The sequence below is a fragment of the Ammospiza caudacuta genome, chromosome 1 (genome assembly GCF_027887145.1).
Source record: "Ammospiza caudacuta isolate bAmmCau1 chromosome 1, bAmmCau1.pri, whole genome shotgun sequence".
In the NCBI taxonomy this organism is placed as follows: domain Eukaryota; kingdom Metazoa; phylum Chordata; class Aves; order Passeriformes; family Passerellidae; genus Ammospiza; species Ammospiza caudacuta.
The window spans coordinates 201,119-224,243 of NC_080593.1; the positions used below are offsets into that span (position 1 = coordinate 201,119).

Here is a 23,125-nt window from a genome sequence, read left to right on the forward strand (position 1 = left end):
CATGATGCTTCTGGGGAGGGCACAGGAGGCAGCAGCAGCACTGAGCATCTCCCTGCAGCTCTGACCCTGCTGCTGCGGAGTGGGGCTGGCTGCGAGAGAGCCAAGGGCTCTGCTGGGGGCTCTGCTTCCTTTTGGCTGCAGGACAGCAGTGGAGAGGGATCTGTTTTCCTCCCTCCAGCCCTGGCGGTGGCTGTGCTGTGGGAGAGGCTGCGTGCTGGCACCAGGGGCAGAGAGCTGTGGGGATGCTCAGCTGCATGCGTGGCTTGGAGGCAGGCCTGTGAGAGTCCAGCCCAAGAGTGGGAGGCCTAAGGTGAGGACAGGCAAGTTTTGCCTTGATCCATAATTGTGGAAAGGAACTGGGCTCTAAACATACCTGAAAGTGAGATTAAAACATGAATGAGGTTACATGTTGGTAAGCAAAGCAATAATTCAACTTTTTTTTTTCTTCATAAAAGAGAAAAGCAAAGAAAAAAAGAAGGAAATCCCAAGAATAATTTTGAAAGGCACAGGAAAGGGGTGAGCACCACCACGGGTCCAGAGCTGGCTTATAGAGTGCAGTGGGGGAGATCTGTGTTGGTGTGATGGGTCTTTGCCTGTTGGGTTCCCTCTGAGAGCTGGCAAGCAAGCCAGAGAGGGAGCAGAGCCAGACCAGCAGGGTGAGGCACGAAAAGCCTCATACGAGCAGCCAGGACAGCAAAGACTTTATCATTTTGTAGATTTTGCAGCCCCTGTGGCAGGTAAGGTACTTGCTTACAGAGGATGTTGAACGTGCAAGGTCACAGCCACCTCCTATCAACAGCAGGAATATTGAGATCCTCATCTTTGCTTGCCAAAATGTCCTTGGCTGCTCCTTAGCATCTGGCCAAGTTTGCCTGATGTATGAAAAGTCTATTACTTGCTTGCCTCATGTATCACCTACAAGCTCTTTTAATGACCAGTAAAGGGGGTGCCTCATTTTCTAAAATAAACCAGTTTCTGTTCATTATTGGAGGCAGTTCAAAACTTTAACTTACAAACCTTTACCTTTGAGGAGACAACGGAGAAACATTCCTTAGTTTTGACGCATTCACTACAGCTTCTTTCCCTTTGCAGCAGCTGCTCAGCCGCGCTCTGAGGGACGGGCAGCGCTGAGGAGCCCGGAGCTGCAGTTCTGCTCCTGCCCTGGAGATGGGTCCCTCTGCCTGCCTGAGCTGGGATCCATCCCTGCCGAGGGAGCGGGAGCCCGGATCGGAGCCCTGCCCGGCTGTCTGTGACTGCCCGAGCCCAGCTCGGAGCAGGTTCCCCGGGTCCCTCTGCCCGAGCCCAGCTCGGAGCACTGCCCGGGGACCGTGCTCGTTCCTCTGCCGGCAGCCCAGCTCGCTCGGCAGGTGCCTGGCTGGCTCTGTGGATAAGGTGCTGGTTTATGAGAAGTCAGAGGCTGTCTCCTGCAGATGTCTGATAGAATATCGAGCACCGGGTGAGCCCTGGAGGAGTGAGGATTTAAAGCTATAGGTGCTTCGTTCTCCAGTGCTCTACTTTTGCATCCTGCTTCGTGTCACGTCCCCCTCTTCCTCCCACTCCCAACAAAGACCTGAAGGATGGAGCTGGAGATTGAGCTCGCGTTCCTCTTACTAGATCCCTGCATTCCTCGGAGATGCGGCAGGGAGTGCAGATGCACGGAGGGGCAGAAGGAGGAGGAGGAGGTTGCTCCTGCAATGAGGGAGTTCAGCGCTGAACCTGGCCACACTGTCCTTTTCACATTTCCCGTGTGAGGGGTTTCTCTCTTGCTGTGCAGGAATCCTGCTCGTTTCCCCACAGTTAGTCCCCCTGGAGCTGCACAGGATGTCACACAGGCTGCCTTTCCCTGAAGCCTCACCCTGTGTTTAGCTGATGAGCTTTGCTGAGAGCCATGCCTCAGCTCAGCTGCTTTCACACCGGGCTTGTGGCTCCCGTGAGATGTGGGCAAAGCTGCTTTTAGGCTCTGCTGCCCGGTGACAGAGCACTGGTCACTGTGAGAACAACTCAGAAGTACTCAGGTTACACTACAAACAAAACTTGGAGCCTGTGCAGGTTCTCTTCCAAAGTGTGCTGGGGCTGCCTTGCTCCACAGAGTCTGTCTTTGTCCAGATCTGCCTGTGTCCTCGCAGATCTCACAGCAAGTTTTTAGTGCTGCAACACTTAATCACTCTGATGTTGCATGTCCCTGGCCCCATGTCTGTGTTCTGACTAAGCTGTGCGTGTCTGTGGGCTAGAAACATTTTTTTTCCTTTGTCCCTTTCTTCAACCTCTCAAAAAGAGCACTATAGTGCTGAATGAGTGTTCATGAAAATATCCCCAGTGCCTGTGCTCTGTTTTTTGTTCTCTGAGACAGCAGTGGCTTAAGAGCATGTGCTCTTTCTCTCACACAGAGGAGGAGCAGGAGGCAGAGCATCCCTGAGGTCTGTCAGGAGGGCAGCAGGTTTGGGGGGAGGGAGCTTTTTTCACTGCTCACTGGCAGCAGTGAGCAGACCTGTGTGCATTCCCCTTGCCATGTAGTGTCCCTTGGCAGCCGTGCTGCCAGGTGGTGCTCTGGTGTCTCATCAGACACTGCTCCAAACAGCACAGGAGGAAAATGAGCTGGTGATGGATAGCCCTGGTGATGCCAAAGCTGTTAAAATATGAACCTCTGATGTACAGCCGGGGTTCCAGGGATGGACTATCAGCCTCTGTGTGCTCAGCTGCTTGTGTTGGGAATGCTGCTGCTCTGGGTCACTTCCCTTCTGTTCAGGCTGGGCTTGGCTGCTGTCTCTGAGGGCTGGCAGCTTGTGGTGGCCTTGGAATCCCTGCATAGAGGAAAGGAGAGGGGGCATACTCCAAGGTCAGGCAGGCACTCCCTCATCACCAATGCACTGTTGCCTGAAGCTCTGTCACCCCTGATGCTGCCAGTGCTGTAAGGGCACCGAGCATCCTTGGAGCTGTCTCCACCTGTGTTCTCCCCAGCAAGGGTTGCTACAAAAAGTTTGTTTCCTTGGGATTTTTCTTTTTTTCATGCTCTGTGTGCTCTGGATTCCCACAATAATGCTGCTTTCTTCATCTCCCCTGCTCAGGATTGTGCCTGGGGTGTGGGAGGTATTCAGACTAAGTGAAAAGGTAAATCTTATGTTGTAACCACAAACCACAACTTCCAGGGCCATATAAAGGGGGTCAGGAGGCATCCTTGCTCTCATCCTTGTCCTCTCCCAGTGCAGCCCTGCCTTACCTGATGCCATACTGGGCAGAGACAGGAAGACCTGCTGTCTGGTGAGGTGACCCTGACCTGGAGCCCTGGGGTGACTCACAGTGTCCCTGGTGCCTGGAAGCTGCTCTGCGGCTGCAGGTCACTGGGATGGGGACACCAGGTGTGCTCTCACATGAGCAATGGGCTGGCCTGGGCTCAGCACAGGTACCACTGGTGCCCTGTTTGGCCTCTGAGGAAGAGGAGGAGGAAGCTGCCATGTGGCCCCATGCCGGGTGTAGGGCTGGAGGAGAGGATGACATGGGCAGAGTGGCCCCATGAGGAATGGCTGCTGCAGGCCACACGCCGTTTTCCCATTAGTGAGTGTTTAGTTCAGCGTTTTAAATAATTGTGTCCTCGGAATGATATTTAAAATCCATTTGGGAGGCAATGAGGCAGGAAAGTGCCTGTGCCATTGTGATGACGCTGCGCGGGCCGTGCCACACATGCATATTACAAACTCGTTACAGGCTCGTCTCCACGCACGCTGCTCCCTCCCCACAGCCTCCTTCCGAGGCTCTGCATGCCTCTCCTCCACCATGGCTGCAGTGCTTGGCCCTATGGAGACATTTATGTGACAAGATAGATGTGGTGTCCTCTGGGGTGAGGGATGAGGCACAGCCAGGTCACGGCACCTGGGTGCTGTCCATGGGAATGGAGGTGTGTGGGCCATGCCTGGTGATGGAACTCTTGTTCAGGGCTCCTGGCCTTCACCTGTGATCGCTTTCTGACCAGCCCTTGACTTGTGTCACTGCAGGTTCCTGACCCTGAAGCCGCAGGGCTTTCAGCTGGGGTGCTCAGGGCACTGTTGGAGTTGTGTCAGCTGTCCTGGGCTGGCTCTGAAGCTGAGGACAAGCCTGTGTCCCTGAATGTCCATGCATGAGCTAGAGGGACTGGTGTGAAGGAGCTGATGGAGCAGCAGCAGTGGTTCTGTGGGTGCTGGTTAGTGCTGGCTGGGAGAGTGGCCTTGCTGCTCTTTCTGTTTCTCTCTGACTGCTGTGTGGGCACCCTCAAGCCATGCAGGATGGAAATCCTCTGTGGGAGGACAGGGCAGTATTCAGTCCTTATCCTCTTCCTCCTGACCATCTTCAGACTCTCCTAGCCAGGGTCTCCACTGTGGTTTTTCTCAGTGCTGCCTTGTGACCAAACATTAGTGGGGTGAGGATGAAAGCCCCAGGTGTACTTACAGATGTTGTATTCTGACATTTGTCTCTTTCTCAGTGACCCAGCTGGCTGTTCTTCTCGCTAGGAAATGGATGGCTCTGCTGGAAATGATCTGCTGGCACCCTTTTCTCTGCCAGCAGCTGAGGACCCTCAGTGGCCTCAGTGTCCCTGTGGACTTTCCTGCTTGGCACCTGTGGGTGCAGGGCTTGGACATGCTGAAGGAGTCTGCTTGTGTTTTGTGGCTTCGGTGGTTTTTTTTTGTTTTTTCCTTTCTGTGTGAGTTTTTTGTATGTAGTTTTGTGTTGATTGGTTTGTTTGAAGTGGTTTTAGGGATTTTTTTGTTGTTAGCCATGGGAATGGGAGAAAATGTCCAGGGTAGCTGGTGCAGTCAAGGACGTGCAGACCCAGGAGTGTGAAATGCTGAGTGTGAGCAGGGGTAATGGGTGGGGGAGCTCCTCCCAGGGACCTTTCCTGGATGGCCTTGGGTGTGGGAACAGTGCTGAGTGAGAGGGGCTTGTTTGGGATTCTGGTCCCAAGCCCCTAGCTGGGTGAAAATGATGGCATTGGTTCCAGGAACAGCACAAGTTGTAAGGACAGTTGGAGAGGAACTAGGAGTTCTTAGTTTGTCCTCTTCCTCATGTCTTAGGGAATCCAGACTTCCTGTGCTCAGAGTTCCCCCAGTCAGGGCTGCTGCTATGAGCCCTCACGTGGCTGGAGGAGACCGAAGCTCGAGTGTGGGTTCCAGAGTGGAGCTGGACATGCAGCCACTGCGTCCTTCAGGAGAAGAATGTGCTCCCAGCCCAGCACCAGGGCATGCTGCACTGGCACAGAGCAGCTGTGCTGTGGCAATGGGAATGTTTGGCATGATCCCAGTCCTGGGACTGGTTCATGGACCCTCTTCAGCTTCAAGGCTCTCTTTGCTCTGGTCTGGAAACAGCTGCCAACAGGAACACAAGCAGTCTGGCTCCCTGTTTGACCAGCACCTCCAGCCACACCATGAAGAACTTGGCTACAGTTTGGAACCAATGTGACAGTGTTGCACAAGGCGTTTTTCTCAGGGCTCCCCCCTCTGCCCTTCTGTATCCTGCCCAGCCCTGTGGGCAGCCAGCCTTGCTGCCCAGGAAGGGGCTGATTCCAGAGCGGTGTGTGGTACTGGTCAGGCTCTTTTGGTCCCTGTGGGGAAGAGCTCTGTCCTTAGGACTTTATGACTTCTGAGCCCGAGTCTGATCCAGGCCTTTCCCAAGTGCCCTCTCCCACCTGCCTCCCTGCCATGGTTGCCCCACCTTGCTCTGCCTGTCTCTCAGTAGGAGCACTATGTGGAGCAGGGGCTCTCTGCAGAGCCAGCAAGCACAAAGAGCATTCCAGGCTGCCTGCCACCCCTCTCTGCACCTAGTCCGTGCTGGTGATTGCACCCAGCAGCTGAAAATAAGCTCTTGGAAGAAGGGGAGGTGGTGATGAGGAGCTGCCAAGCCAGGCTATTTATACTGGGTGATTCAGGCCTCTGCCTGAGTCCAGCCAGATGCAGGGGAGCTGGAACCCAGGAGCAGCCTGCAGAGGACAAACCCTTGAGCAAGAGGGTCTTTGCTGTAATAGCTCGTTCACTGTGTGGCTCAGCCTCCTCTGGTGAGTTACCTGTGATGGACTGCACCTCTCCTCTCCGCCCTGCCCCTCAGCGTCGGCTGCAGCCGGCTCCCTGGAAGGATTCCTGCAGTGTGAGGTCCCAGCACAGCCAGCTCAGCCTGAGCCCACATGGCTGGGGGCACCAGCTCGGCCGCCTGGAGCCACTGCAGTGCCAGGACCTGCTGGTCCAGAATGCACTCTTCACTGGAGACCTGGACATGGTGCAGAAGTACTTCACCAAGAGCTCCGCCATCAATCTCATCATCGAGACCAGGGGCGATGTGCTGCGCTGGACCAGCAGCAAATGTGGTGGGTAGGAGGGACTGGGACATGGTGGGGATAGAAAATGCCCAGGATGTGGTCCAAGGATAGGGCTCAGGCACCTGAGAAAAATATTGAAAGGAATCCCCAGTGGTGGAAGAAGGACTTGAGAAGAACAGCTTTAGTGTGAGGAAGGAAGTCTCCAAGGCTGTACAACAGGTAGTAGCAGGCTTGTTGAAGGTGGCATGAGGCAGATCTACTGGGAAATAATGAGAATGGGGCCCCTGGAAGAGTTGCTGGAGAAGCGCATCCTCAGGACTGTCCTGTTAGAGATTGCTGGGACGGATGTGAAATACCTGTGAGTGGGGAGTGTGCATGGGTGGAGAGGCACCAGAATGCTGCTCTGTTCTGTGACACAGATTTTACAAGGGGAGCAGAAGTCCAGTCTATGAGAAAGATGGTGGAAGCAAGCTTTCCTCAGTGACAGGAGGCAGGAGCTGATCATTCTTGGTGTTTCTTTCCATCTGTACATCTCACTTGTCCATCTCTACCTTGTCCAGGCACATCTTGGGGCTACTTTTACTTGCCTTCTCATCAGTATGGTCTGTAAGCTCCTCAGTAAGCAGTGCAGCTGGTGTGTGTGTCCAAGGCAGAGGTGCGCTGGGCAGCCTGGGTGTGCCCTTGCTCTTGCTGCTGTCACCTGGTGAGCTGGTGCAGGCAGACTCCCAGAATTTAAGAGCGTCAAGTGGGGAAGGCCTTTAACTGTATTTGTCCTGGTTTAGGGCAAATCTGGTGGAGAGCCTCCTCAACAGAAGGCTGGTGGCAAAAGCCACCCATAGGAGAATGGAAGAGCTGTTGACAAAGCTGAAATGAAAGCTCTGCTTTCCCAGGGGAGCAGGCCAAATGTCCTGGTGCTGAGACAGACAACAGCATTCTGTGGGGATCCACTGCAGCAAGAGACAAACGGGGTGCGTGGGCTTGCCAATGCACATGCTGCTACTGGAGAGTGGGGAAGATTATTGACTGAGTTGCAAGATTTGTAAGACCCGGGTTTTGAATTGTTACAGTCTATTTAGAAATGAAATCACTGAAATCACAATCACTTTTGTGTAAGTGAGATAATTAGTCAGTAAAATACAGACTGAGTGTGGTAACTCCTGTCTTGTGCCAGGCTGGCAGGCACTGGAGCAGCCAGGCTCTCTGCTGGTAAAAGTTTGTGTCCCAGAGAAAATGGAACAACATGAAACAACCTCATGCAGAAATTTCTCTAACCAACAAAGTTTCAAGACGTGAAAAACTCAACCAAACAAGATTATTCCTCAAGCACAGAGCAAAAATGTGCTGCCAAATTTGTCAGATAAGAATACATAACAAAAACCAAACCAAACCTTCATGCTACCTGAGGCTTGTCTCTGTATCTCACTGACCATGCAGGGACAGGTTCCCAGAACTCAGTGACCTTAACGGTAGGTTCTAGTGACCTTGTCCTTCCTAGATCACCTTGCTGGCATTTTAAGGTGCCCAGAGGAAGTGTAAACTGTCTGGTGTCACTGATACTTACACCACTTGCTGCCTCCCTGGTGTGTGACTGGGAATCTCAGGCTCCCATGGGATACCTTCTTATATCCTTGTGTAAATAGAGGGTCCTATCAGGTGCGAACATCTGCCAGGTGCTTCCCTTTCTTTACCTTTTTGTAGGTACGTTTCAGTCAGACAAGGTGAAGTTTGCACACACAGAGCAAACTGGATGCTGTCAGCATAGGACTTGCTCATTTACTGAGAAGGGTAAAGTTCCCTGTCTTACACTCAACTCTGGTCTTTTGGTAATTGTTGCTTGGTGGTCTGTTGGGGTCACTTAACTGGTGTTTAGCTGCATGATCTGAGTAGTTCCATGACACAAAATTAGACTGAACTCCACTAGCCTTGCATGCAGTTTGACATGTTCTCTGGATCGCATGGTGTGGCCGGTATGTGCACGGTGCTGATGACAGTGAGCAGGGCACGCTCTGCTGTGAGCCGGGTGGGCAGGCTGGCTGTGCGAGCCGAGTGGGCTCAGAGGAAAGCACCAGCTCAGGTGACAGCACTGCAGTGAGCAGCCAAGCCAGGGGAGTGTCTGAGGGCTGAAAGGGAGCACTAAAGCTGTGCAGGGGCTCTGTGCAAGGCTGGATATCAAGAAAGAGGAGGAAGTGGGGAGGGTCTAAAAGATAATTACCTCCAACTTTTCCCATCCTTTTACCTATTTCTACCATTTATTTGGCTTTGATTAAAACTAGCTGTCCTGTAGCTTATTTTAAAATCTTCCTAGTGCCAATGGCTCAGGTGCAACTGGTAGATGGGTGGCAGTGCTGGAGACATATGCGGAGCCAAGAGGTGAACAAAGGCTTGGAGATGTGTATGGAGCTGCTGGGGTCATGCTGTTGTGGTCTGGGCAGCACTGGGCAATACACTGAGTAGGCATGAAACCATTTCCATCTCTGTCGTCTTAGCAATGTTTCGTCCCCATTTCTACCCGTCAAGCTCCCCTGCCCTCCCTGATGGTCTCCCCTTCACAGCAGGGCACTGATGAGGTACTGCTGCCTGAGTGGAGAGCCTTTATCAGCCTCTTGGCCCCAGCATTTGGTCACAAGGTTTCCTGGAATAGAACAGCTGAGACTTCAGCTGTGCCCAGCCTGAGCCAGAGAGGGGTGTGATGTGTTCCCCTCCCTGTGAATGCCCTGGGCTGTCTGGCAGGCAGGCAGACTCTCAGCCCAAACAAGGCTGCCGGTGGGGCTGTGCCTCAGAGCCTGGCTGGGTGCACCGGCAGCTCCTGTCCTGCTCTCTGGGGAGAGCCTGCTCGGGTGCTATGGGCAGCACCACAGGCAGAAGAGACAAGAGCCAGGAGCCCATCCGCACACGGCAGGCACATGGCCCTGCCCAGGTGTTCTGGCAGGCCCTGCTGGCTGGGGATCAGGGCACCATAGCCGAGATCCTCGGAGATCCTCAGAACAACCTGAGCGCCAGCACTGTGTTTGACAGCAGCGACCTGGAAGAGTGGAAGAATTACCGCTTCAACCCCCGCGGGCTGAGTACGGGGAGCAGCGGGGCTCAGCCTGGGCTGTGGGGCTCAGCCTGAGCTGTGTGCTGTGGGGCAGGGCTGCAGTGGGGCTCAGCCTGGGATGTGTGCAGTGGGGCATGGCTGCAGTGGGGCTCAGCCTGGGCTGTGTGCTGCAGGGCACTGCTGCTGGGGTTCTGGGTTACGGGTGCTCCTTGGCTTGCAGAGCAGTGGGAACAGGAACAAGAGCATGGAGGTGTGGTCAGGTTCCCCATTGTTCCTTGTGGAAAGGGGTTCCTGTTTCTGAGAGCACAGGGTGCATCCAGGAACCCTGGTCCCTGCCACAGGGATTGTCTTGAGTGCTTGGGAGCTGTGGGCTCCCACTGCGGGTTGTGCCAGACTGACACAACATGGTTTAGACCTTTGAAATGGTCCTGTCACAACAGGACAGCCTGTGATGGCTATCACAACAGGAGTTAGACCTTTGAGACGGTGCAGTTTGAACCTGGCCCTGGAAAACACAGGTGACGTACTACCTCTGCAAGAAGGAGCTGAGAGGATGCAGTGTGGAACACACCATGCAGTCTGGGATATCTCCAGCTCAGTTTGGGTAGGCAGTAAGAAGCACAGTTTAAGGAGAATTTTCCCTGTAGCATCTGCAGGCTGTCAGCCAGCAGAAAGCACTGGCTCAGCTGTGGGTTGTGCTGGGTCAGCATCTTTGAGAGCTGGCACATTTCAGCCCCTTGCTCTCTCCTAGGCTCTAGATGTCCAGCTCTGCTGTAGCTTGTTGTCTGCACCCTGCTCAGGGCTTGTTTGAATCCCTGTGTGTGTGGTAGTTGGCTCTGACACATCTCTACAGCCTGGTTCCTTGTGCTTGTGGTGCTTCACACACAGTGTGTGGCCCAGCCACCTCATTGCCATCAGCCCTGCTCGTGCCCCAGACCCTCCATCTGCTGCACCCCTGAGAAGAACAGCCCCGTGTCCCCCCTGAGGCACAGGTGAAGGGCACGCTGCCCAGAGCAGCCTCTGCGGCTCCCTGGAGCTCCCTGTCTGCACGGCTGTGTGGCCTGAGCGCCTTCCAGGGATCTCTGCCTTGGGGCCAGTCCCAGTGCAGCATCTTGCAGGGAAGGGCCTTGATGTTCCCTGAGGGGAAACACCCGTCTCTCAGGGGATGTACCTCAGGGAAAAGGGCACGTGTTTGTGCACCGCGGCTGGACGTGGCTGCCTGAGCTCTGTTTCCCCGCAGGACTGTGGTCGCTGAGCTACGAGCAGGAGCTGACCACGCCGCTGCACATCACGGCGGGCCGGGGCTACACGGAGTGCCTGCGGCTGCTGCTGCTGCGCGGCGCCGCCGTGGACCTGGCCCCGGGCGGCAGGACGGCCCTGCACGAGGCCTGCGCGGCCGCCAGCGCGGCCTGCGCGCGGCTGCTGCTCCGCGCCGGGGCCGACCCCGAGGCCGTGTCTGAGCAGGGCCACCGGCCCCTGCACCTCTGCAAGAGCTCCGGCTCCATCGGGTGAGTCCTGCCTGCCGGGGAACAGCCAGCCTCCCGCCCCTCAAGGCTAGTCCCGTGTGGGAGGGTCCCTCCTCACCCCTAAGGGTGGGCTGGTGGGTGCAGAGCGGGCTGGCCCTGGTGCCTGCTCCTGCAGCGGGATCGGCCCTGAGCTCCAGCAGGTGACTGCAAGCTCATGTCCCTAGCGGGCGCAGCTGAGGAGCCAGTGGTCTCACTGTAATGTTCAGGGTGTTCCTGCGCAGATCCGCTGTGCGTGTGAGCAGGCACAGGTGTGACAACACTTGGGAGGTCTGTGCAAAGTTAGCTGCACAGGGTGGGCAGCATCTCTGCTCACCAGTCATCCCGGCTTAAAAACACTGCTCCAGGGCACGAGGAGCAGGGATTTTCGGACTCTGGGGAAAAGCTGGGATGGTACAGCTGTGGGAGCTGCTGGGAGGTGGAGATGAGGAATGGCCAGCAAGTCGCCTTGGCCCACACAGGTGTGTCCAGGAACTGCTGCAGCACGGTGCCAGTGTGAACAGCCAGACGGAGGAGGAGCAGGACACAGCGCTGCATGTGGCATCGCGGCACGGCCTGGCAGAGCACGTCCAGCTGCTCCTGCGCCACGGGGCTCAGCTGGAGCTGAGGAACAAGGAGGGGCAAACGCCGCTGAATGCTGCCTGTGCCCAGCAGCACCAGCCCCAGGACATGGACCGCTACTACCGCGTGTGCCAGCTGCTGGTGGAGAGCGGTGCCAGTGTCAACGCCGAGGACCGCGACCGGCAGCACCCGCTGCACCTGGCCTGCAAGAATGCCAACGCTCAAATCGCGGAGCTACTGCTGGCCCGTGGTGCCAATGTCAATGTCATGAACTACGGCGGCAACACGGCCCTGCACAACATCCTGCAGGTGGCTGCCTACCGGCGGGAGCACCGCCCGGAGCTCGTGGTGCGAGCGCTGCTCAACCACGGCGCCGTGCGCGTCTGGCCGGGCTCCCTCCTCAAGGTGCGGGGACTGGGCGGGAGGGGAAGGCTGTGAGCAGCACCAGGGCCCCCTGGGCCCTCCTGTCACAGCCGGGCTTGTTCCAAGGCAGCCTGTTCGCTGCCCTGCCCTGTCCGGGAGAACTGCCGGTATTGGCATGGGAATCCCTGATGCTTTCTCCTGGGGTGTGTTTTGCTGTATTACTCTCCTGCTTGTCTGCTAAGCTGTGTAGACAGCACTCACCCCAGTTTCCATAATTACTTGCTCTAGAAATTGTTGGTCCTTTTCCTCTGGAGGCGTTTCTTCTCGGGGGCACACCCTCCAGCTCCTGCTGTCTCTGCAAAACACCCGCAGACAAAGGGTTAATTTCCTGTCTTAATTCCTGAGCACTGCATAATTACCCAGCCCGGAGATCAGCAGATTGCTCTCCCCTTTGGGAAAATACAGGAAAATCAACAATTAACACTAATTAATCTCCTATTAACGCCAGATAATGAGGATCACTGGTACAGCCAGAATAGACTCTGACAGCTACTGCTGGCCTGGGCCATGGGGAGTGGCAGCCCGGAGCCAGGGAAATCTGCCTCTGTGCAGCTTTGCCTGGGTGGGGTGCTCTCCAAAGGCTGAAATGTTGCTAGGTACACGGCACTGGTGTGTCACCTGCACCTACACCAGTGTGGAACACACCAGAGATGATGTACAAATACCTGTGAAGTCCTCTGCGGTTCTGTGCCACCCTTGACGTGGGCCCAGCACTGCTCTAGACACAGGTACAGATGTCTCTGCAGCCAAAGAGGCACAATCCTGCATCCCTGAGCCCTGGTGTGGCCCTCAAAAGAGGCATGGTGTGCTGTGCTCTGTCTGATCACAAAGTGAATGCCCGTCCCTGCCCTGGAATGGCTCATGCTCTAACTACTGCAGTGTGAGGTAAGGAGTCTGGTTCAAAGCAGTGTTGGTGTTTATGAGCTCCTTGCAGCAGTGAAGCTGGTGGGGTTCATCACCCCAGCCATGCACGATGGTCTCTGTGTCTCAGGAGGAGCTGTGGGTTGTGCTGAAGGCAGCCGTGCTGTGCATGTTGAGTGATGGCTCAGCCCTCCTCTTTGCAAGGAGGGATGCTCTGGTGCTCCATACCTGCACTGGTTTTTCTCTCCTGGGTCACAATGAGGGAAGGACAGGAGTTCACCAGATTTACTATATCTGGTTGAGCAGTACTTTAGGAGGTGAGTGGGACTTGCAGGATCTTGCCAAATGATGATGATCACCTGCTCTTGATGCCTTAAGTTTTAGCTTTCATATTTTCCAGACTCTGTACTGCATTAGTGTATAACTCTGAACTTTACATAAAGTGTTAGCAAGCTCTCTTCACAGCTTAGTCAGACAAAACAATCCCTTTCCAGCCCCAGAACCAAGGATACCATTCCAGCTTCAGGCCCAAAACCTGTAAACAACAGTGAATTGAGGAGAGCAAACTGGGAGGATGGGGCTGCATAACCTAGAGCTGGAATTGGACAATTAACCCCAATATGTAAATGGACCAAAACTTATAAAAATATGACAACCTGTGACTCGGAGTCCATCTTGGGTGTAGGCTCAGGCAGGCTCTTGTACTGCCCAAGGTGCATCCTTTGAAGGCCTTTTAATCAATCCCTGCTATATTCCTTGAGCACTGTCCAGCCCCTGTTCCAGGTGGCCTCTCAAGGCGTCTGTCTGTCCATGCCAGGTGCTGCGGTGCTGCCACAGCTGCCCGCGTGTCATCGAGGCCCTGGTGAACAGCTACAGCCATGTGCGCGTCTCCGAGGACTGGCTGGCAGCAGTTCCAGCAGAGGTGGTGCAGGTAAGGGACCCAGTGCTGGCTGCTGCTGAGGAACGCGTGTCCAGGCCCTGGTGGGTTCTGCCAGGGAGGGTTGGGTGGAGCTGGGGCTGGCCAGGGGGGTTGCAGGCACAGGGATGGGGCTGTTGGCGATGGGGAGGATGCTCCATAGTGAGGCAAGTGGATGTCTGGTTCTACCTCTGCTCCCAGGGTGATATCTTCAGCAGTGCATGCCTCTGCTTCTTTTTTCTCTCTGTAGAAATACCCATGTTTCTACCAGTCCCTTTTCTCCCTGGGGCACAGACCTCGCTCCCTGCAGCACCTGGCTCGCTGCGCGCTCAGGAGCCTCCTGGAGGGCCGGCTGCTGCTGGTCCTGTCCCAGCTGCATCTGCCCAGTGCCTTGCACCAGTTCCTGCTGCTCGGCTTCGAGGATGTTCTCTACTAGGGGTGGCAATTCCAGTCCTGCTGTGCCTTTCTGTGCACATGTTCCACCTGCCAGTGCAGTCTGTGCTTTTGCAGCTCCCCCCTTCCCCTCAATCCATCCTGCCTGGCCACATCAGCACCCTGTGCCAGGCCTGCTGCTGGGTCCCAGTCCCAGCCAGCCTTGTGCTCGGCATCATGCACCTATTTGGGAGTGTTCTGTTTGTCCATGCTAATCCAGACAGACTCCAGACTAACAAAAGGAGGTATGGGAATCAGGGAATTTTGTGGTACAAGGAGCAAAGACACTGCAAGGATCACAGGCTTAGTAGCAGGTTTCCAGATTCCCTATCCCAAATCCAAATACCCTAGACTGTACTAGGCAACTCTGGTGCCCTGGATGATTGCTGTGGTCCTGTCTTTAGTCAAGTTGCTTGGTCTGTAACCAAAGGTGTTTGGAATAAATCCTGTTCTTTATACCAAACCAACCTGAGCATGAATTCATTTATTTTAAGATTGTCCTGACAGAGCTCACCTGACATGCCAAGGGGGGGTGGCATGTGCACTCAGAGCTGTGCACCCACCTGCTTCTCAGAGGGAAATGTGTGGTGGGTGTTCAGTCAAGCCCCTTTCATGAAGGTGCAATGTCTGGGTTACCTGGCTCAGGAGCTTGGGGCAGGGTGGCTGTGCTTGTGCAGCACTGAGGACCTTGCTGGTGGTGGGAAGGAATGTGTCCTGGGACTGCTGCTCCCAGCCAGGGCACAGTGCATGGTCACACTGTGCAGGGTCACACTGCCTGGGCTGCACCACTCCCTCGACAAGGTGAAGGGAAATGTTTTGTCCTGCGCCATAAGACATAAGACACAGTTATGAAGAAAAGGAGGCACTATCCCTCCTTTAAGATCTGCTGTAAGCTGCATTACTGCCTCTGGCTCAAGGAATGCCCGAGCACCAGGGCTGTGGCTGGCACAGGTGTGCAGGGCAGTGGGTCCCTCCTCCTGCTGCACTTGCTCTGCCGGGCCTCTCTCCACGGCCACGGCCACAGCAGGACTCTGCAACATGCTGCTCTGAGGGGAAAGCTGTGTGACAGACCCAGAGGTGCTCTCTGCTCCTGCCTCTCTGGGCACAGGGGCTGTAGCTCTGTGCCCTCAGCCCTGCTGCTCTGGTGATGTGAGCCCCAAACCACACTGAGAGGTTGATCCTGCTGTTCCTAATGTGCCTGCACTGCTGGTGTGTCACAGCAGGAATGCCAACAGGGATGTGTTCATGTGCTACAGGTGCACACAAGGTGCCTGGAAGCACTTGTGCCTGCCTTTATGTAGGTGCTATTGCAGCATAGAGATGGTTTATCTCAGGATATGTGCTTTATGACACACAGGGTCAGAGAGGTGAGGTGTTGGCTTGGGGTGACCACAACCATCTGCAAAACTGGCATGAAATGTACAGGGGAGCCAAAGTTTCTGAAATACGTGGATGATGGCCTGCCCTCTCACCATGGGCCAGTGGTGCATCTCCCTTGCACCAGTGTGGGGAGGGAGTCTGAAGTTACCTCCTTCCTACTGGCTGAACCTGCTTGTCTGCTCAGGTCATCTGTTTATGTGATCAGGGTTGGAGATCTTGTTCCCAAAGTCTAATCACCACTTTAGAGAGTTCATTTTTAGCCAGATGATGTCTGTGAGCAAAGGACGAACAGAAACAGGAAGGTCTGCCCTTTCTGGTGGCAGCACAATTTGGGATTGCCTCAGCCTGGCCTGGTGTCCTGCTCTGAAGGCAGCCTGCACACCTGGACAGGTACACCACCCCTCTCTCCAACACTGTCCCTATGCCTGCATCAACTTGTGCTCAGTAATGCATGCTCAGCCATAGTACTACCTCCTCAGAACAGGGAAGAGTTGAATTTCACAGTTGGCTTTATTTTGCAGTTGTTACTTGTGGCTGTCAGGCTTACAGCTGCTTCCTGGGTCTCGCTGGTTGCTTTGCCAGTTTTGAGGCTGATGGAGGCAGCTCCAGCTCCTCCAGTGGGAAGAGGTGAACACACAGGGTCTGGTTTCTGCAAAGGCAGGGGCAGACGGAGCTCTGGCACTCCCTGGTCCTTCCTGCATGGAGGTGGCCCAGACAGGCACCTGCTGCAATGGAGGACACACCGTGGGGCTGCAGGTACATTTCCAGGGCTCCTCCTCCTTCCAGAGCCATCAGATTTGCAGACAGAGCATGCTGGTGTGCCTGGGAGGGCTGAGGTCAGGTGGGTGGAGAGAGGAATAGGCCATCCCTGGCCACATATCTCCAGAAACTGAGGTTTGTCTGTGCTCCTACCAAAATTGAAAGGGGCCTGAGTTCATTATGCATAAGGATACTCCTGGATAACATTCTTCAAGGAATGTGAGGCTGGTAGGAAAAAGGGAGAACCTTTTACCGCATGACCAATGCAACTGGTGGGAAAAAACTGAACTGAATCAAACCAATCCACCAGAAAAGCTTCTGGGAACTCCAGCCCTTTGGCAAATGGAAACAATCAGAAAGGTTCAAGCTAAGATGCAGGCTGACTGCAAATGCTCTGACTTCAACTCAGTTATGCTAATTGATTAGCAATTGATTTTCAAAAACATTTACAATAACAGATTTAAAAAGATTTAATGTTCCAGAGCACATTCTGGCAACTCAACAAGCTTTGCTATTTTCTCAGGTTTCTGAAGGGGAAATTCCTAATGCAGCTTTGGATGTACTCGAGGGGACAATTTTGCCAAGGAAATTTAACCATCCTGAGTGGGAGGGCTGTGGTGTCTGCTGAGCACACTGAACCTAGGGGGTTGTTAGCACAGGGACACATGGTTCTGGTGTGTTTTTATCAGTGTGCTGCAGGCACGGGCAGCTGCCAGTCCCTTCTGTGCCCTGGGTTTGCTAGAAATGTCTCTTGGGCACAGGCTGGTGCTCCTGCTCCAGCATCCACCCGGGTTTGTCAGCGGAGCAGTCATGGCAGGATGGACCCTTAGGAGTGGCTGGGGAGATGTGAGTCCACTGCTGCATTTTCAGCGCAGCGATTCCAGTGGTGTGCTCTGGAAAGAGCCATCCCAGCTCCAGACAGGAGTTTCCAACCCAGCTGCAGCCACTGGGTCCTGCTGTGACCCTCCCTGTGCAGCCAAAGCCCTGCCCATCCCTGGGATCCCTTCTGACAGACAGCCAGCACACTGCAGGCTGCCCAGCCTCAAGCACCTGCTTGACTCTCACTCAGTTTTTCCTGTTCCTCAGTAAAGAGCATGAGAGGCCGTCATGAGGGCTAACAGTAAGGTACTTACAGGCAAAGCCAGCAGAGAAAAGCTCTTTCCCAGCATGTCTGTACTCACCCTGAGTTGTAACCTGCTTCTTAGGTAGTTTTGAGTCCAAGAAGCATCTCTGTAATTTTTGGCTGTGGAGAGATTTTTTTTTTCTGCCACAAATTTGACCAGTCACTTTTTGGAGCTTTGATCATTCTGATGTCCTTATGGGAAGGAGAGAAGAATTGCACAGTGCATTGATCACCTCCCTCTCTTTATCTTTCTGCTGTCACTGTTATGTTTCATTTGATGCCATGTAAGAACATATGGGCAACAATTTTCTGTTTCTCTTCATCATACAACTTAAAACTACACAGATCTGTGCTATTTCTCCCCTTATTTGGGCTGGAATTGTGTTCAGCTGAGCTGTTCCTGTGTGGAAGCTGTCACCCAGCCCTGACTCCACACACAGGGGTTCCCTGGGCTTTCCTTGTTGCATTGCATCCCCTGAGATGGAGGGAGGACAGCTGTGCACAGCTGTGCACAGTGTTTGTGTGGGGGCCGTTCTGCTGGGCACTTGAGATCACACAAATGCTCAGGAGCCCTGGGTCCGTATTTGATGGGGTTTGCCCGTATTTGATGGGATTTGCCCATATTTGATGGGATTTGCCCATTTCACAGCCCAGCTGGAGGCCTGGGCAGCGATGCCCTCCAGCCAGTGTGTGCTCCATGGCAGATGTTGCAGCCTCTGATGTTGCTTAGACCTGTTACACCCCTGATACTGTCCCTGAATTACAGTGAAGCCCCATTCCTATGTACATACTGCACCTTACACTGCAACGCAACCAACCCGGCTGTTCCCCAGCCTGGTGTTTGCAGCAACCCAGATCAGGTTCTCTTGAGCAAGTGCACCTCTTACTTTTACCATCCCAACAATTCACTTTTATCCATTCCAATAATTTTATCAGCAATTGTTTTTTATTTCTCCCTGATTGCTGATAGCATACAGCACTGATATGTGCAGAGAATAGCACTAGAGAGACACCTGTCAAAGGCTGTGCAAGATAAGTCTCCTCAGCCACCCAGTTCTTTTGGATCTGTTCATACTGAGGACACCAACTGCAGCATACAGCTAATTTTTCTTATTAGAATGCCATGCAGAACTTAGTCAAATGACTTACAGATTTCTAAGCATGCCCCATCTCTCTCATTTGCTCTATCAAACTTGTACGCTTATAAAAAAAGTTACGTAAAATAATTTGAAAGTACCTCCTTCAAATTACATTAAATTGGATTCTAGTTTTCACTGACTTACCCAGGACATCCTTTGAATGCTTGTCTGTGATTGCTTGGGAGGTATGTTGAACTAACTGCTTTGTAGTTTCTTGGATATCCATGTGAACACATTTAAATACTGACAAGACATTGGTATTTTTCCCCGTAGTAATCTTAAGTTCCCCAGTGTGCCATGATTTGTTATAAAGAAAAAAAATAAATGGTTCAGTGAACTCATTAGCCAATTAAATACTCTTGGATGTAAGCTCTTCTTCTGCACATTATAAAAATTGTTACTTACACAGTTTAGCATCTTCCTTAATTACTGATGGAATAGAAAGTATTTCATTACCACTGTAAAATATGAATACTGCACACAGTTGTTTCAAATGCAGAGCAGAAATATTTACTGAGTTACTGGATTTCATTATGCAGAATGTGTGCTGCACACAGACACCTGGGGCAGGTGCCCAGTGCTGCAGGTCTCTCTTCTCTGCTCAGGGGTGGGGATTTCAGAAAGGCTGAGAGAGAGGAGGGTCAGAGCAGCACCGGGAGAGGGAGCTGGGCTGCAGGGAGCTGGGCTGCAGGCAGATGGGCTGCAGGGAGATAGGCTGCAGGGGCTGCTGCAGTGGGTCCTGTGCAGCTGAGGGGGTTGGACACACCAGAGCTGCTCCTCAGCCCTGTGTGCAGCTGTGGGTGCCTGTTCGCCATTACAGGGGTCACAGGGCAGGAGGGGCTGAGAGCCACCCCCCAAAGAGTGCCAGGGACCCCTTCATTGTCCCCTGACGCCCACTGTGGACCCCACTGTGCCCCCTTGCTCAGCCTCCCTGAGGGCTCCTTCAGCACTGTCAGGCCTTCCTAGGGGCATTTGGAGGTAAAACCAGATACAGGGGCTGGAAACTGAAGCTGGGCAAACACATACTAAAAATGAGACAATTTTAATAGCAAGGACAATTAATCTTCTAGTTAATTGCATCTTAGAATAGGTTATCATGGTTGATGTAGATTTCTTTTCTCAGGGGTTGTTTTTAAATCGCATGGGGATCTGCCCTAACCCAGACCAGGGTTCATCTGCATGGAGCTCAGCCCAGTCCCAAAGAGATCAGGCCGATTAATTACAGATCTCTCAACCTTCACTTGGCTGCCACAAGCTGCTGTCACCACTGGGACTGTGTTTGGCTCCAGGACAATAAGTTCTAGTTTCTGCTAACTCCACTCACACCTCATGGACAGCTCTGACTTAACCTGTTTCCTTCATTTTGACCCCACTGGTCTGTACTGGTTCTATCAGATTCCTTGCTCTGAATGTGCTGGCTGCAGCGGTTTCTGAGAAAGTCTGAAATAAATGGGGATACGGCTTTTATTAAGTTATTTAAATATTTGGTCTTACACCACTTCTCTCACAAGCTTTATCTTTGACGTCTCAGCTTTTTGGCAGTACCAAGCATGTTTCACTTGTGTGAGATGGACAGTGCTCAGGAGTTATGAAGGACCCCAGGACTGGGTGTGACCCACAGAAGCAAACCCCATCCCTTCCCCATCACAGGAGCACCTCGGGGGCAGCCCTGGCTGTGATCCCCCTGAGGAGGCCCTGCAAAGTGCCCTGACCTGGGGCAGTGGGAGCCTCAGTGCCCTTCTCAAGCTGTGCCCATACAGCAGCACAGCCCCTTTGAGCTGGGTCTTGCTGGGCCTTGCTGGGGCCGTGCCTCCCAGAGCAGCAGCACAGTCCCGTGAGCTGGGCCATGCTGGGCCTTGCTGGGGCTGTGCCCCCCTCCCCTATAGCAGCACAGCCCCCTGAGCTGGGCCTTGCTGGGCCTTGCTGGGGCCGTGGTCCCCAGAGCAGCAGCACAGCCCCTCTGAGCTGGGCCTTGCTGGGGGCTGTGCCCCCCCACCAGAGCAGCAGCACAGTGCCCCTGAGCTGAGCCTTGCTGGGCCTTGCTGGGGCTGTGCCCCCCTCCCCTATAGCAGCACAGCCCCCTGAGCTGGGCCTTGCTGGGCCTTGCTGGGGCCGTGGTCCCCAGAGCAGCAGCACAGCCCCTCTGAGCTGGGCCTTGCTGGGGGCTGTGCCCCCCCACCAGAGCAGCAGCACAGTGCCCCTGAGCTGAGCCTTGCTGGGCCTTGCTGGGGCTGTGCCCCCCTCCCCTATAGCAGCACAGCCCCCTGAGCTGGGCCTTGCTGGGCCTTGCTGGGGCCGTGGTCCCCAGAGCAGCAGCACAGCCCCTCTGAGCTGGGCCTTGCTGGGGGCTGTGCCCCCCCACCAGAGCAGCAGCACAGTGCCCCTGAGCTGAGCCTTGCTGGGCCATGCTGGGGGCTGTGCCCCCACAGCAGCTCTCCCACTTCCTGCACCTCTGTTTCCATGCAGATATTTCCATGCTGATCTCCTGAGGTGCCATGCTGCACAGGGGAACCCCAGGGAGCAGACCCCTTTTGCACGCTGGTGCTCTCTGGCTGTCAGCCCCCTCTGTTCTCTGGCTCATTCCCCACCTCAGCAGAGTCACCTGCAGCTGCTTACAAGGGCTGGGTGCTTCAGGTCACTAAAAGAATCCCCAGCAAAGGTTTCAACAAAAGCTGGTCTGGTATAACTTTGCAGTAGCAGCAGAAGACAGCAAGAATGGTCAGAAGACAACAAAAGCCACCTCAAAGACAGAACCTGAGCAGTGACAAAATAACAATATCTCAACATGGAGAAATTACCTGAGCACCTCTCCTCTGAGGAAAGGCTGAGGGAGCTGGAACAGTTCAGCCCAGAGAAGGGAAGGCACCAGGGATGTCATCAGTGTGGATAAATAAATACCTGAGGGGAGGACACGAAGGTGATGGAGGCAGGGTGTTCTCAGAGGTGCCTTTGACTGGGCTGTGCTCCCAGCTGCAGAAACGATGTTCATGTTCATGCATGGTGTTGCATAACCCATTTTGTTCTGAATCCTGCATCCTGCACTCTGAGAACACCAGCTTTGCTTATAGGCTCTCACAGAGCCATGAGATGTATGTCTGCATGGTGACCTGCAGATGATGGATGTCTCCTGAATGAACAGTTCTGGAGTGCCATGCTCACATAACTGCTGGGGCAGAGCAGTGCACGTGGAGAGAGCTGCTTCTGGGCTAAACATGCAAGAGGTACCAGCCCTGTGCCTTGGAAGCCCCATAAATTATCTAAAGAATTGTTTAACATCGCTCTCCCTGAGCAGCATCCAAACACGGGAGTGAGGGAGGGCTTGGCTCTTCTAAGCAGAACAATCCTCAGAGAAATATGTGAAAGGAATATGTGAGCCTTGTCCAGGACTACAGAAACAAAAAATTCTGGTCTGAGATCTTGTCAGCAGCAAACCAACCCATGCACCTGGGGATGCTCTTGCTGCTGTTACCGAGGATCCTGAACTCTCCTTGCCCCAGCTCCGGCCCTGCCAGGGGTAGCTCTGAGGTCCCTTCCCCAGGCAGGGACACACAGACAGGTTTCACTGCCAGAAGCTGAGGACAGAAGGACACGGGGCAGCTCTGCAGCCAGGGGGAGCCTGAGGGACCCTGTACAAGGCAGCGGGGGCCTCCTGGGTGCCCCATGCCCAGGAGGTGTTGCCCACCTCGGGAAGTGTGGGGCTGCAGAGCCTGAGGGACCATGCCAAGGGCACCCCCAGTAGCAGGGTCTGTGCCTGGAGGGAGCCCAGCTTCGGTCAAACAGCACCATGGCCACAGACAGCCTGCTCTCTAGACTCCCCAAACTTGGAGTAAATAATTTTACAACGTTACCCTTGATTTTAATATGTTTAGCAGCTATTTTGCAGGAATGCCTAGAGGCTGTGACTAGATTTAGTCCTGTTGTGCTAGATTCCATGCAGAGATAGTAAGTGGAGCAGGTAGAGGCATAAAGTTAAGACTGCATAGCAGTTTCCATTAGGAAGACCTGCTTTCATTTCCCAGTCTGTCATTACGCTTTAACTGTTGCAGTTGTGGTTGCTGTGCTGTGTTACTCAGAACTTTACCCATTACAGATATAGCAAAAATTAATTGGCCAGTTTTGGCCAGCAGCTGGTGCATCAGGAACACAGTCCAGACTCTCCACCTCAGAGGGGAGAGATGGCCTGGGTGGTTCTTTTCCTGCCCAGTAGCAGGGGACCGAATTTTCCTTAATGAACAGCCTCTGAGGATCCCACTGTGCAGGTTCTGAGCAAGGACATTTCTAAAGGCTGAAGGTTTTCTCCTGGAGTTCTCTGTGCTGATCAGACAGGTCATGCACTGCCTTCACTACAGACACTGTTCCACATGCCAAGTGTTGAGCAGGACACTCCCCAGGCTTTCCTGCTGACTCCAGAAAAGCAGGCAAAAAGACTTGTCCATGTTCACATGTCTGCAGCAAGGAATGAGGAGGAGGAAGAAGCTTGAGCAGTTCTAAAGTTCTAATGCAGAAAACAGAGAGGAGAGGTGGTAAGCAAAGGCAGACTGAGGATGAAGAGATGGGCCAGGCTGGTCTGTGATTGCTGAAGGCAGAGGCTGGACTTGAATTCAGCACTCAGGGCCCAGCTTGGTGAGACTCAGGATCACCTGCTGAGACTGAAAAACACGAGCCATGGCACAGTGACCTCAAAACAGGAGAGA

General features: G+C 54.0%; 1 protein-coding gene across 2 annotated transcripts; it reads left to right on the plus strand.

Moving 5' to 3' along the window:
* Positions 1-6,014: 6,014 nt before the first annotated feature.
* On the plus strand, positions 6,015-14,480 carry ASB10 (ankyrin repeat and SOCS box containing 10). 2 transcript variants are annotated; one of them, XM_058815985.1, is made up of 6 exons: positions 6,015-6,325; positions 7,976-8,062; positions 10,555-10,822; positions 11,299-11,803; positions 13,500-13,613; positions 13,849-14,480. In XM_058815985.1, the coding sequence occupies exons 1-6, from the start codon at positions 6,034-6,036 to the stop codon at positions 14,032-14,034; spliced, it is 1,452 nt and encodes a 483-aa protein (XP_058671968.1). In that variant the 5' UTR covers positions 6,015-6,033; the 3' UTR covers positions 14,035-14,480. The 2 variants fall into 2 exon arrangements, with proteins under 2 accessions (XP_058671968.1, XP_058671979.1); XM_058815996.1 differs by lacking the exon at positions 7,976-8,062.
* Positions 14,481-23,125: the final 8,645 nt, after the last annotated feature.

Coding starts and splice junctions, on each gene's coding strand:
- ASB10 (XM_058815985.1), top strand. CDS start 6,034: ATGGACTGCACCTCTCCTCTCCGCCCTGCCCCTCAGCGTCGGCTGCAG. Junction 6,326..7,975: donor CTGGACCAGCAGCAAATGTG/GTGGGTAGGAGG, acceptor ACCTTTTTGTAG/GTACGTTTCAGTCAGACAAG. Junction 13,614..13,848: donor TTCCAGCAGAGGTGGTGCAG/GTAAGGGACCCA, acceptor TTCTCTCTGTAG/AAATACCCATGTTTCTACCA.